The sequence below is a fragment of the Doryrhamphus excisus genome, chromosome 11 (genome assembly GCF_030265055.1).
Source record: "Doryrhamphus excisus isolate RoL2022-K1 chromosome 11, RoL_Dexc_1.0, whole genome shotgun sequence".
In the NCBI taxonomy this organism is placed as follows: Eukaryota; Metazoa; Chordata; class Actinopteri; order Syngnathiformes; family Syngnathidae; genus Doryrhamphus; species Doryrhamphus excisus.
This window is the reverse complement of record NC_080476.1, coordinates 3574672-3587120: the sequence shown is the minus strand read 5'-3', so window position 1 is coordinate 3587120 and position 12449 is coordinate 3574672. Positions and strand designations below refer to the sequence as shown.

At 42.5% G+C, this 12449-nt stretch overlaps 2 protein-coding genes across 2 annotated transcripts; one reads left to right on the top strand and one right to left on the bottom strand.

The window, feature by feature from the left end:
- Nucleotides 1–278: 278 nt before the first annotated feature.
- haus1 (HAUS augmin-like complex, subunit 1) lies at nucleotides 279–2965 on the bottom strand. The gene is made up of 9 exons (XM_058088254.1): nucleotides 2750–2965; nucleotides 2502–2676; nucleotides 2223–2358; nucleotides 2026–2160; nucleotides 1830–1953; nucleotides 1600–1665; nucleotides 1464–1535; nucleotides 455–502; nucleotides 279–378 (listed from the first exon to the last, which is right to left on the bottom strand). Exons 1-9 carry the CDS (start codon nucleotides 2768–2770, stop codon nucleotides 334–336), a joined length of 822 nt encoding a protein of 273 aa, XP_057944237.1. The 5' UTR covers nucleotides 2771–2965; the 3' UTR covers nucleotides 279–333.
- Nucleotides 2966–3394: 429 nt separating this feature from the next.
- Nucleotides 3395–9309, top strand: mis18a (MIS18 kinetochore protein A). Its single transcript, XM_058088255.1, has 5 exons — nucleotides 3395–3983; nucleotides 4125–4191; nucleotides 4606–4728; nucleotides 5889–5991; nucleotides 8954–9309. The coding sequence occupies exons 1-5, from the start codon at nucleotides 3578–3580 to the stop codon at nucleotides 9032–9034; spliced, it is 780 nt and encodes a 259-aa protein (XP_057944238.1). The 5' UTR covers nucleotides 3395–3577; the 3' UTR covers nucleotides 9035–9309.
- The last annotated feature ends 3140 nt before the right edge of the window (nucleotides 9310–12449 follow it).

The window sequence follows — 12449 nt, the reverse complement described above, 5'->3', positions numbered from 1 at the left end:
GCTCATGCTTCGATTGTAATAAACGTGGTTTTATACTTACACGCTATGCCAACAAAGAATTATTTTATTGTGATTTGAAGAAGACATGTGAATACATTGCTGCTTCAGCTTATATATATATATATATATATATATATATATATATATATATATATATATATATATATATACACACACAATATATACACACACACACACACATATGTATATATATATATATAACTATATACATATAACTAAATATATATAGCCTAATTTAAATGAATGAAAACACACGATTTGAAAAATGCTACATTTATTTCAACACAAACTCACAAACCACTTAGCACCGCTTCACTTGAAAGCCATGTTCATCTCCAGTTTGGAGTCGAGCGCCGCCTGACATTAAAAAATAAAAAAATAAAAAGCTGACACCCAAAGCCCAGTAATGTAAATGCAAACCAACAATACTCACCAGTTCTCTTTTTGCTTCTTCTATTTTAACTCGAGCAAGAGATGGGTTCTGTGGAGGATGAGCATATCGCCAGAAAGACGCACACATCAGCAGTGTTTCTCATACATTCATTTGTGGCAGCCCACCACTTTGGATCGCCACAGGAAGATTTGGTGGTATCTGTGGGCAGAAACCGGGGGGCGGCAAACTACGGCCCGGGGGCTACTTGCGGCCCACCAAGTGCTTGTATCTGGCCCGCCAGTTGCTTATTTCAACTTTTAACATACAAACTGGCATGTCTTCTTCAGTAAAAAATAAAAAAAAACAACAGCAAAATTCAATTTTGTAATTTGATGTGGTCTCATACACAACTGGTCTGTCAGAGGATAAGAGGTCATACATGGTTTCCCCAAGAGGGTTCTGAAGCTGTGGTGGTGGGCTGCATGGGACTGCCCCCGCGATGTTGTGCTGCTGCTGTGTGTGAAATCTTTTAAAATTATGACAAATTTCTATGACTTATTTATTTACTTTTTTCAACAACTGGCAGAACATAGGGGTGGAATAAATTAAGCCAAGGAAATACAACTGGAATAAGTGTAGATTCTGGAAGCTCAAGAAAGCTTTCTGTGTGGCTATCGGTTACCTTTTATTTTGTCATGGCGGTGCGCCACGATCAATTACATGTAGAGGAAACCCTGACACAGCAGAAGGTAGCAGTCTTGGCAACTTATATTTAGCAAGTATTCTGAACACTCTATATTCTATTTTTCAATAAAGCAACTCATGACAAATGTAGCGACTTTTCTGGTGTAGTTGGACACATTTAGGGACCAACATGGAAGCAAAAATCGCCCTTCCATACGAGGAGACTCAGCCTCTCGCACATTATTAAATGATTATGTCATCAACCCACCGCAACAAATCACTTGTACTCCTGTGGGGAAACACTGCAAGCCTTTCCAGTCAATCAGGATGCAACAAAGACAATGAACCCACATCTGTCTAGTGTTAATATGATGAAACAACCAACCGGGCTGAGGTCCATGTAAGGTTCCAGCTTCTTTTTCAAGGGCAGAATTTCTTGCTTCAGTGTGGTCACTTCCTGTTGAGAAACAAAAGGAGAATGTCAGGCTTGTGTCTTATATTTCAACGTGGCTTGAGCTCACCTCTGAGAGTTCAACCAAAGCTTGATGTGTAAGGGACGTGTCCATTTTTCTGGAAGCTAGCTGGGCCTAGATCAACATGGAGGCAGCACGGTTTAAATACAAGATACACATCAGAAAAGTAGACCTCCTGCAAGGACAAACTATCCTAACCAGAATGAGCACTAATCCATACACCTCCTCTATGTGTCTGAATTTGTTATATTTATGTATCTAATGGCCTGCAAGTGTACCTCTTGGCTCTCCCGTCTGATGCGGAGCTCTTTAGCCTTTGCCCTCACAAAGTCCATGCTGAGTAGCCTCTCCTCAGCTTTGGCGCTTTCCACCGCTTGACTCTCAGCAATTTTGCTGAGATCCCTTTGGATGGAAGCAAAAATGTTCAGAGGGCGCACTCAGACGTCATCATCAACGGGTGTTCAGTGGTCTCACTCCTGCAAGTTGCTGCGCAGCACCAGAGTGGCGCTTAGCCTCTTCCGCAGGGCCACGACCTCCCGCTCCACTTTCCTCTTAGACTTCTCCGCATCCAGAAGCTCATCGGTGAGGCGGTTCAGCGCGGGCATGAAGCTGCACAGTGCAGAAGCACCATTACGAATGCAAATGAAGTAGAATCAACAACAACAGTTTACCTGCACAGCGACGTGTCTCTGACCCCCAGCACCATGGCGCTATCCACTAAAGCAGACAGGTAGACCACAGAGGACTTGGACAAGCTTGCGTAGGACAGACCGACGCCTTGGAGAAGAACGTCCTGGAGATGAGCGCCTGCTTGGAAGAACCTTCGCTCACTTCAGTGTATGCCAGAGGCTTCATTTTCACAGAACTCAAAATTAATATAAACGCCTACAATACATTTGTATTGGTGTAGCAGTAAAAAGTTGTAAAATGAATTTTCGAGTGTGTCTCACCCTCAGCCTGGTACTCTGACGCTTTCTGGTTGAGGTCTTCTATCAGCAGCTCCGTGTCATTGCAACGGGCCTCGCTGGCCTGAGCCAGCTGGCACAGAATGTCCACGGTTCTTGAATTGACCTCATACTGGGGCACGGCCTGGTCCCCGAACGCAGCACCTAGCCAGCTGTTGACCTGAGAACAACATGCATGACAACATCACACGTAACTTTAATGATAAAGTCGCTCCCAAGACAGGGATAATTACCTTATCAATGTTTTCGCACATGGCCAAAAAGAACACGATAGCTCTGTCAAAGACGGGTAATCACACAGGCTTTACAAGTCAACAATAAAAAAGCAGCTCCTATATTCCATTTTCGCGCCGCCGCCACCGTTTTCCTTCCAACTTCCGGGTTGTTACCCAATGAGAGGACAGTAGTATACTTCCGCCTTTAGAAATCGCGTAAACACATTTTGACAAAACAAAAATTTGGACTACAACTACTCGCCAATCGCACAAACAATGAAAAACAATGTATTTCATCAATAGACAACAGACAAACAAAATAGTTAATTTTGTCTGTTTACGTTTCTTATTTCTTGAAAAGAGTTAACAAATAACTGAAGATGGTTCACCCCTACTAGAAACTAGAAAAAGAAGTCCGCAAGAAGGTTTTGGAGAATGAAAAGCGAAAAAAACAAAAGTACATCTAATCTATTGTTTATAAATAGCATGTAAGCGACATTTTAAAATGTCATAAGGTAAAAAAAAATCAGTAGTTTATCCTTTGGTGGCCATTAAATACAAAAGCGGAAGCTTACAAGATCGAACTATCTTGCTTAATTGGCTCTTTGAGCACGAGACAAAAAAATGTGATGCTGTAGCTAGGATGTGCCTGAAACAGTGCAACATGATCATATAAATTGCCAGTAGTTAATAGAGAAAAAAACAATTTATATACGACTACTGCGGACATGGGATATACATTCAGAATGCAAGCTCAAAAGCAAATAATCAGAACATAACGTCATAAAATATATATTCGAGTTTTTAAAAGCCTCGTTCTAATTTCTTATTTCCCAAATTCTTCAAATGAGTTCTTTATTGATTGTACCTTTGAGCCATAGAGCTCATACACATCCGAAGGGCGGCGGTATTGCACTAATATGCTTTGCATCCGCCGTCAAACGACAAAAGTGTAGAAGAAGAAGACGTCCTAGAGCTGCTGTGTGTCCTGTATCCAAGTCGCGGCGCCAACATTCAAATGTAAAAATGGCGACCAGGGGGAAGTTTTCTTCTAACGTCCTCAATAGTGCAAACAGTACATTTGAAACCCAAAGCATGGACTCCACTATCGTCCGAGAAAAGTTATTCGGCCAAACGGAAGAAGACGACGACGAACCAGTGGTGTTCATCTGCGGGAAATGCAGGCTCCCTGTCGGGGATTCCTTGTCTTGGGGTGGAAGCGAAGACGGACAAAATCAGATACGGTTAAAACGTGAGTTGTTTTATGGCCTACGGAACAAGTGTAGCACGTTAAACGGTGACTGTTCTACTAATGTTGAATTCGAGCTCAGACGACACGTTTAGTCTCAACTCGGAAAAAAACACCAACAATCCTGACATGTTTTCATCTCAGGGGTCACTGACAATGTTTTGGTTGGAAAGGACGCTCGCCTGCATGAAGCCAGCAAAGGTTCACTCTGGTAAGAAACGTCCATCCATCCGTTTTATATACAGCTTGTCCTCATTGGGGTGGCGGGTGAGCTGCTTTTTATCCCGACTGGCTTTAGTGTCCCGATACACCAGCAGTCACATAGTATAGACCAACAGCAATTCACACAACTTCTTAAAGCCAAACATGTTTTGTGGATGTGGGAGGAAGCTGGAGTACCTGGAGGAGACCAACACAAGCACGGGGGAAACAATGCAAAGTCCACAGAGAGATTCCAACTGAAGCTGTCATTCAAAGCATTTTGCCATAAGAAACTCCAAAGCAGTAATTTTGAGATCCTTCACTCAATACAAGTAGAATCTGTGTTCACTACAACCATCTGATGTGTTGAGATGTAACAATAGAAGTGTTTTAGAGGATAACATCTATCGATCTCCCTGCGCAGTCTCATTGTGGATTTGATGTGCCGAGGCTGCCACTCTGTGCTGGGCATGATCTACTCCTCCACCCCCAAGAGCCTGGACCACAAGAGATACATGTTCTGTTTCAACGTTGCCGACATTGACAGGTGGGCTTGAACTGGGTGCTAGTCACGAGTGGACGGGGATGCTTAATTGTGATTGGTTTGATGTGTGCTGTACTCAAGTCGGTCGATTTGTTTAGTTTATCCATAGCATGGGAGCATCGTTTTTAATCCTAAAATGAGTGTTGCTCAAAAATCACTGAGATAGTGCTTACTCATTTACTTTACTCATTTTTCTGATGCGTCATTGCCAGTAATGGAAATTATCCCTGTGTGAAAAAGTGAAAAAGCCCTCTAAAGCTAATAACTGGTTGGGCCATCCCTAGCAGCAACAACTGCAATCAAGCGTTTGGGATAACTTGCAATGAGTCTCTTCCAGCGTTGTGGAGGAATTTTGTCCCACTCATCTTTGCAGAATTGTTGTCATTCAGCCACATTGAAGCACATTTTTAAGGTCATGCCACAGCATCTCAATAGGATTCAGGTCAGGACTTTGACTAGGCCACTCCAAAGTCTTCATTTGCTTTTTCTTCAGCCATTCAGAGGTGGACTTGCTGGTGTGTTTTGGATCATTGTCCTGCTGCAGAACCCAAGTTGGTTTCAGCTTCAGGTCACCAACAGATGGTCGGACATTCTCCTTCAGGATTTTTTGGTAGACAGCAGAATTCATGGTTCTATTTATCACAGCAAGTCTTCCAGGTCCTGAAGAGTGCCCAGATAATTACACTACAACCATATTTTACTATTGGTGTGATGTTCTGAAATGTGACGTAACTACAGATGTAATGGGGCACACACCTTCCAAAAAGTTAAACTTTTGTCTCGTCAGACCGCAGTGTATTTTCCTAAGTCGCCAATTAATCTAGCATGCATGTTTTTGGGATGTGGGGGGAAACTGGAGTACCCAGAAAAAACCCACACACGCATGGGGAGAATCAGTTATCAATTACTAATATTTAAATTTCTTTGATCTGAACCATTTATGTGTTACAAACCTGAAAAAAAATCAGGAAGTGAGCAAACACTGGTTTTTTTGCCATTCTACCAAACATGCTTTACTGTGTAGAAATATCAAACAGGCCCTTCTAGAAATGACGGAAAACAAAGCACCAAAAGTGTGTACACTGTTGTGTGTTTTGGTGTAAATTTCCCTTTCTCTTTCTTTTGTTTGTGCCCCTTTCTTCCATCGCCCTGATTGACTGTAGCTACGTGCTGGGCTCTGCAAGCCAGATGTTGGCAGCAGAGGGCCCCAAGGAGCAGCCGGTGACGCTGGAGTACAGAGGCCATGTTGAACAGCAGCTGCTGGAGGTAAATAATGACAATTTTCTCTCTTTGTCTCGTCGGGCAGGCAGACACGGTGTTAACAGCAACACGTCATGCTGACAACAATATTAACATGCCGGCAAAAGAGCAGTCTGATGGCTAATCAATGACGTCATCAATATCAATGACCGAGTGAGATAGTCTCAGACATGAGCTCATCCTATAATGTATTTACTGTGCATGTTAAAAATCACAGTTCCTTTCACAGTCGCAATCTTCATGTCAGACTTTTCATTGTTGAGTTTTAAAAGCTTCAACCTGAAGGTTATTCCTTAAAAAGTCCAGACGGTGTTTGTCTACATGGTAATAGTGTGATACTCAGGAATGACCCTTTGTTTGGAAGGGGAAAATACACGCCACTTTTCACATTGGCCAGTAGGAGGCGGTATGAGCGAGCTCTCTTATTTACAGCACCGGGACAAAAGAAGAGCATGTGGAGGAATCTTTGTTACAGAAGAAAAACATGTTTGTGGTGTGTGTGTGTGTGTGTGTGTGTTTGCACTGGCATCTATCCATCTTTTGAGTGTGTCACAAACAACTTGGACAGCTTTAAAGCACAGCTTATGACACACAAACTACAGTGCTAAGTATCACTGTTGTGGTTAGCCAGGTAAATGATAAACGTGTGACAGTCAATCAAAAGGCACACCTTGTCTATTGGATCTCATTCTTCTCATTGTTATTGAGGATATATGGTTACAGTGTCTTTTTGGCTGCTTTTTTAATGACAACAAAAAGGCTGTAGTTGATGTGTTACTACATTCTGTCAATCATCCCAGAGGTGTCGCCCACCAATTTGTGCTGCAGCTTAGACCATGTGCTCTTCGGCTAATATGTAGGCTAATATTTGCATATCCCAATTTGCTAAGTGTGTAGCCTGAGGGGTCCTCCTCCATGTGGCTCCACACTGACACATAACGCTGCTAATGATCATGATAAATGCTATTACTGCCATGAGATAATGGGATGATGGAGACCTTTGTGTATTAGACCTTTTGATACACAAGGGTGGCATTTATGTCCCTCGAGGTCTAATAGACACAATTTAGGAAAAGTCAAAGAATAAGTGTAGAAAACCAGAACTAATTGAGTTGATGAATCAACAGCACCTCTGCAGGATGCAACCTAGAAGTGAACTCGATGACATCAAGGGTGCAGACACCAAAACAAATTGGGGGGAAATAAACAATTTCCAAAATAGTATTAATAGTAATAGTATGTATTTACTTAATAAAACATTTTGTCATAGTTCTGCGCTATCATCTGCCATTTTGGAATAAGAGCACTTTCTCACTCACAGGATTGTTTTTTTTTTTTAATGGCGAAAAATTGTGTTAAAAAGGGTAAATATGTCGGTGTACGAGCAGACAAACAAATATGTAAATAAATAAATATGCCCTGAAATGTTATTTTGAATGGCTATCATAACAAAATTAACAGGTGTTTTGGTGCCATGAGCACTTTAAAACGCTTATATTATGGATAATGAAAGATCAATACTTCCAATACCAGCTCTTCATGCTCTAAAATCAATTCTCAAATCAAAATATCGCAACTTTTTTAATGTTTGTCTGAACCGTTTCTGTTGAAGCGATGAGTTAATCATTTATTTGAACGTTTTTATTTTATATCTTATTGTTTAAAATACTATTATTAGCATCATTTCTGCTCCAACACGCCCTAGTGTGTACTCGATCCCCTTTTGACATATACACTAACTCTGCACTTTCATCACATACAACAACATAACATGAAGGAGCGGGGCCGTGTGATGCTAAAGCAGGGGTGGGCAAACTTTTTGACTTGTGGGCCGCATTGATTTAACAACATTGACGGGGGGGGCAGACTATATAATATTTTACACGTAACGGTCCATTTTTACACGTATATTTTACACACGTTTTACATGTAAAAGTGTCATGCAATCTGCTATATGTGCACTTTGAGATGATTTATTTGATGTAAAGTGTGTTATAAATTAAATGTATTATAATAACAATAATAATTATTATTATTATTCAATATTTTTTATTTAGTATTATTACTAAAAATAATTACTATTATTAATAATATTATTATTTTATTTAATATTATTATTAATTATTAATAATGTCAATAATTAATAATATTATATTAATTATATTATTAAGGCTCAAGCCTTGATGTCAGGTTGTATGTTGAGTTTAAATGAAAGAACAGGCGGGCCGTATTCAAGCACTTGGCGGGCCGGATGTGGCCCCCGGGCCGTAGTTTGCCCACCCCTGTGCTAAAGTGTTAAACGTACACCTGAACATCATGCTGGGTGAGGCTAATTGCTGAAGAAAAGCAAAAGAAAGCGGCAGGCGTATAGATGGGGCAGGCTCGCCTTGCCCGTGGGCGGGTCAGTGGCAGTATCATGTCCATGATGACGGAGGCTGGAACACCTCTTCTCTCAAAAGTGGAGCCCGTTGAAAGTCAACTGCAAAGTGAGGAAAGTACGCTCATCCTGCCACATTTTTGTTTGTGAGGGGGTTGGGATTTTGTCAAGTACATATATGGTTGCCATCATCTGTACGTCTAGGTCTAGTGGTTTTCTAATATTTAAGTAGTTGTAGTTTTGCGTTGCTGTATTATTAAGTATGTGTGTCTACAGTTTGTATGGAGACAACATGTCTGACAGCCTCATTTTAATGTATTCTGTCTGTCTGACTTTTGTCGACGTTTGTTTGGGTTGTGCACTCGCTGACCTGCCAAACGCTGCCTCTTCCCCCTCCACACCCTCCCCGAACCCCTCCTTCTCCTTGCTCCCAATTATCTTCACGCCCCCCTTCTCCTCCTTTTCCCCCCCTCACCTCCCTGCGTCCTTCCTCGCTACTTCCTGCTGCTCCTTTAATTTCCCACCTGTCCACTTCCTCCTTTGCCTCATCCGTCATCATCTCACCCACCCCCATCCCCTACCCCCCATCAGATGAAGATGCTGGTGGTGTCCATGGCTCAGAGATTGGAGGAGATCGAGGGCGGCCTTCAGGATGGATGCAATGAGGCATGACACAAATGGTCAACCTCGTTCCTGTGTCTACCTCTGTTCAAACAAAGGCATCCTGGCCCCACCCTGACCCGCTCCTTGCCATCCATCACGTTGTCAGAAGGGCGGGGGGGGTGGCCTCGTGACGCCACCACCTGAGCGGATGCTCGCCGGCAGCAGAGTGCTTGTGTCAGCACATCAGCGCCTCAATCGATTCAGTTGCCTTTGTCCTCCTTCACATTTATGTTTGGCACATTCTGTTGTTTAACTCGTTATAAATAAAGTTGTTCCCATCTGGATCATCTTTAAGCGTTTTTCTTGGCGGCCCATCCCGCTGTCTGCTCTTTAATTAGGAGCATCCGGGGGTGGGATTTAGTAGCGTCAAAGGTTTTAAGGGTCTTTGCGGGCGATTATACTGGTAAGTGAGTTTGTTTACCGACTGACCTCTAATGTGCCTAGCAACACTTTCTACCAGGCAGGGAAAAATGCCCCTCGCCGCACCCCGACCCACCCATCAACCCACCCCCCTCCCCTCCACGAGGTTTCATCAGCCTCTTCTTGCTTCATCAACAACAACCACGTCCAACCAGCACGCCGTATCCGAGGAGCCGTCGTGATGGCAACAGGGAGCACGTGCTACAACGAATGCCTGTTGCCATAGCGTTTCACACACACAGGGGGAGGAGCTAACAGCTAATCTCTCTGTATGTGTGTGGTGTTTTTCTCTGCGCTAACACCCCCCCCCCCCCCCACTGAAAACAACAAGCAAAGCACATGTTTTTTGTTGTTGCCGGTGTTTTGTTGTTTAGTGCAGCACTTTAGCTAGCATACAGTCTCACTTTTTTGCATATCGTGAAACACTAATGGACGCCAAGTCACTGACGGCAACGTCTCCAGATCCCAAAAGGCACACGAATGTTCCCAAAGTGTCATTTTAAGTGTACTACCTGACGCGTTTCATTTGACGTGAAGCCTACGTGACATTGATGACATTGTACCCGTAAAGTGTGAGACAGGTGAAAGTATCGGCGGATAACCTCATGGGCTTGATAAATTTAGACACATTGCCACGCTCGCTGCCTTTATTGCACCAGTTGTAGCTTCCTCCAATCAGAGGCGCCGTTAAACGCACGCACGCGCTCACGCACGTCCCCCACTCATCAGTCTATCGTGAACAAAGCATGAATAATGCAGAAGCGTCGTCTCAGTCAAAGCCGCCGCCCATCCCTTCCTCGCTACCTCACCTACTCCCGCCCATGAGGAAGCAATGTTGCCATGGAGGCAATGAAGCCTCCGAGGCGGCCGCCCGCCAATGGCGGCGCTCTCTGCCTGGCGCAGCCGGCCAATGGCGGCTGGAGCTGTTGCCACAGACACTGGCGCGTGATTGGCTGAGAGCGGCTCTTTGATGACATTTTTGGTCTTGTTTTTCTTTTTGGGGGGGGGGGGTCAGAGAAGGAGAAAAAACATGAAGTCAATGAGTTTCACCTGTTAACAACTTGGGAAAATATCTTCAACTATGTTTTTTGACGTTCATTTTTAGATGATAAATTAGTATGCATATACACGATATATATTATTTTATTTAAGATATTTCATGGGTACGTTTGGGATTTGTCAATAAGTAGATGGCACAAAACACCAAATATATTTACATAAGTATAAGCATTTACTGATGATAAAATATATATAATTGACATTTCACAGTCCTCCCTTACATCATAGGACAAAGAGCCACACCCCACTACTTGTGGCTGGCTGCTTTTTGACCCATATTGATTTTCTACATACTTCATATTTCATCATTATTAGATAAATACAATAAAAACTGCCTTAACAAACACTACCATGCTCATTTATTTGGCATTTATTTAACAGTGTGTTGTGCTTGTAGTTTGCAGTGATGTACATCTGAGCTGAGCAATAATGCAAACTACAATAAGGACAAAGATTGTTCATTAAATTCATATTTTGCTCATTTGTGTCAGTTGAAATGCTGTCCTATATTTCAGAAGGTGTCCCTGAGGCATGTTTTTAATGACACCGGTGTTTTCCACAGGACTTCTATTTGTTTTGGTTTGCCGATAATGACGCCCTTGTCAAATTTGTATAATTAGCCGTGATGCTTTTGCAAAAACATGAAAATCAAAAGAAATATCTTTTGAATTGCTTCTTTTTGTTTTTCAATGTCACAAACAAGACGGAGCTGCCTGTTTTTAAATGGCGGAGGAGCCCACAGGGGCCCACTTGACACTCATCGGTCTCTCCAAAAGCGGTAGAAAATGAAATTAAATGATATCTCCTGCTACATCTTCTTATTCTCTATATATAATGTGTTTATGAGTGACGGCAAACAGGTAGCATCAACTCTGGCGGGTCACAAAGAGCTGAATGTATGAGAAACATTGGACTTAATGTGAGTGAGATGATCCTCACTTGTTGTCAATTTCATTCTGATTTTGTCATACTGCTTGAAAGAAGTGTAAATTCTATGATAAGCCAGATGCGTCCACTAATCGTCTTTGTGTGTGTGTGTGTTTCATGGAATAGAATAGCCTGCCAGTTGTTGAAAATAACCCAAATCCTCTCAGAGCGCTCAAAGCCTTCATTTGAAACATCTGCTTGTGTATTTCAATCCCGAAAACAAACAAACAAATAAACACCTGAATATTCTTGGCCTGGTTCAGGGCTCCAGACTGCGACTAAATGGTCACAGTTTGCGACCAAAATATCGAACATCGCAAGTGAAATTTTTCATCTCCTCACGCGTGTGCGACCAGATAATAGTACGCCTCTTGACAGGTGACCCACTTTGCCCCGAATGAAAAATAGTTTGTAAGATCTAAACCTATCAATGTGTGATTGTTCATGTTTCAATCACAGATGATCAACTTTGTGACAATCTTTGTTTACACATTTTGCCCGGCTCACACTTTTTTCTGCCTCTCTGCAAGCTAACTAGCTATAATTACTCGCCTAACTGCTCCAAATTTGCCTTTTTTACCTTTAAATCAACCAAGCAATGCAGTTAATTAGTAGCTCATTTTGGTCCCACGGGGAAGCTGCAAGTGGTCGTACAAGTACTGACCGTACTTTTTTCATCTAACAACCTTGTTCTCTGCTTTTGACATCCCCGCTGATTTTGACTAGCTCACCAGAAGATTGGATTCAATTCTTAGTATATTTACAACTTTTTAATTCACATTATTATGTCTTCATTTAAGACTGCATGGCAAATCAGTGGTTAGCACGCAGGCCTCACAGCTAGGAGACCCGAGTTCAATTCCACCCTCGGCCATCTCTGTGTGGCTTTTGCATGTTGTCCCTGTGCATGCGTGGGTTTTCTCCGGGTACTCCGGTTTCCTCCCACATTCCAAAAACATGCTAGGTTAATTGGTGACTCCAAATTGTCCATAGGTATGAATGTGAGTGTGAATGGTTG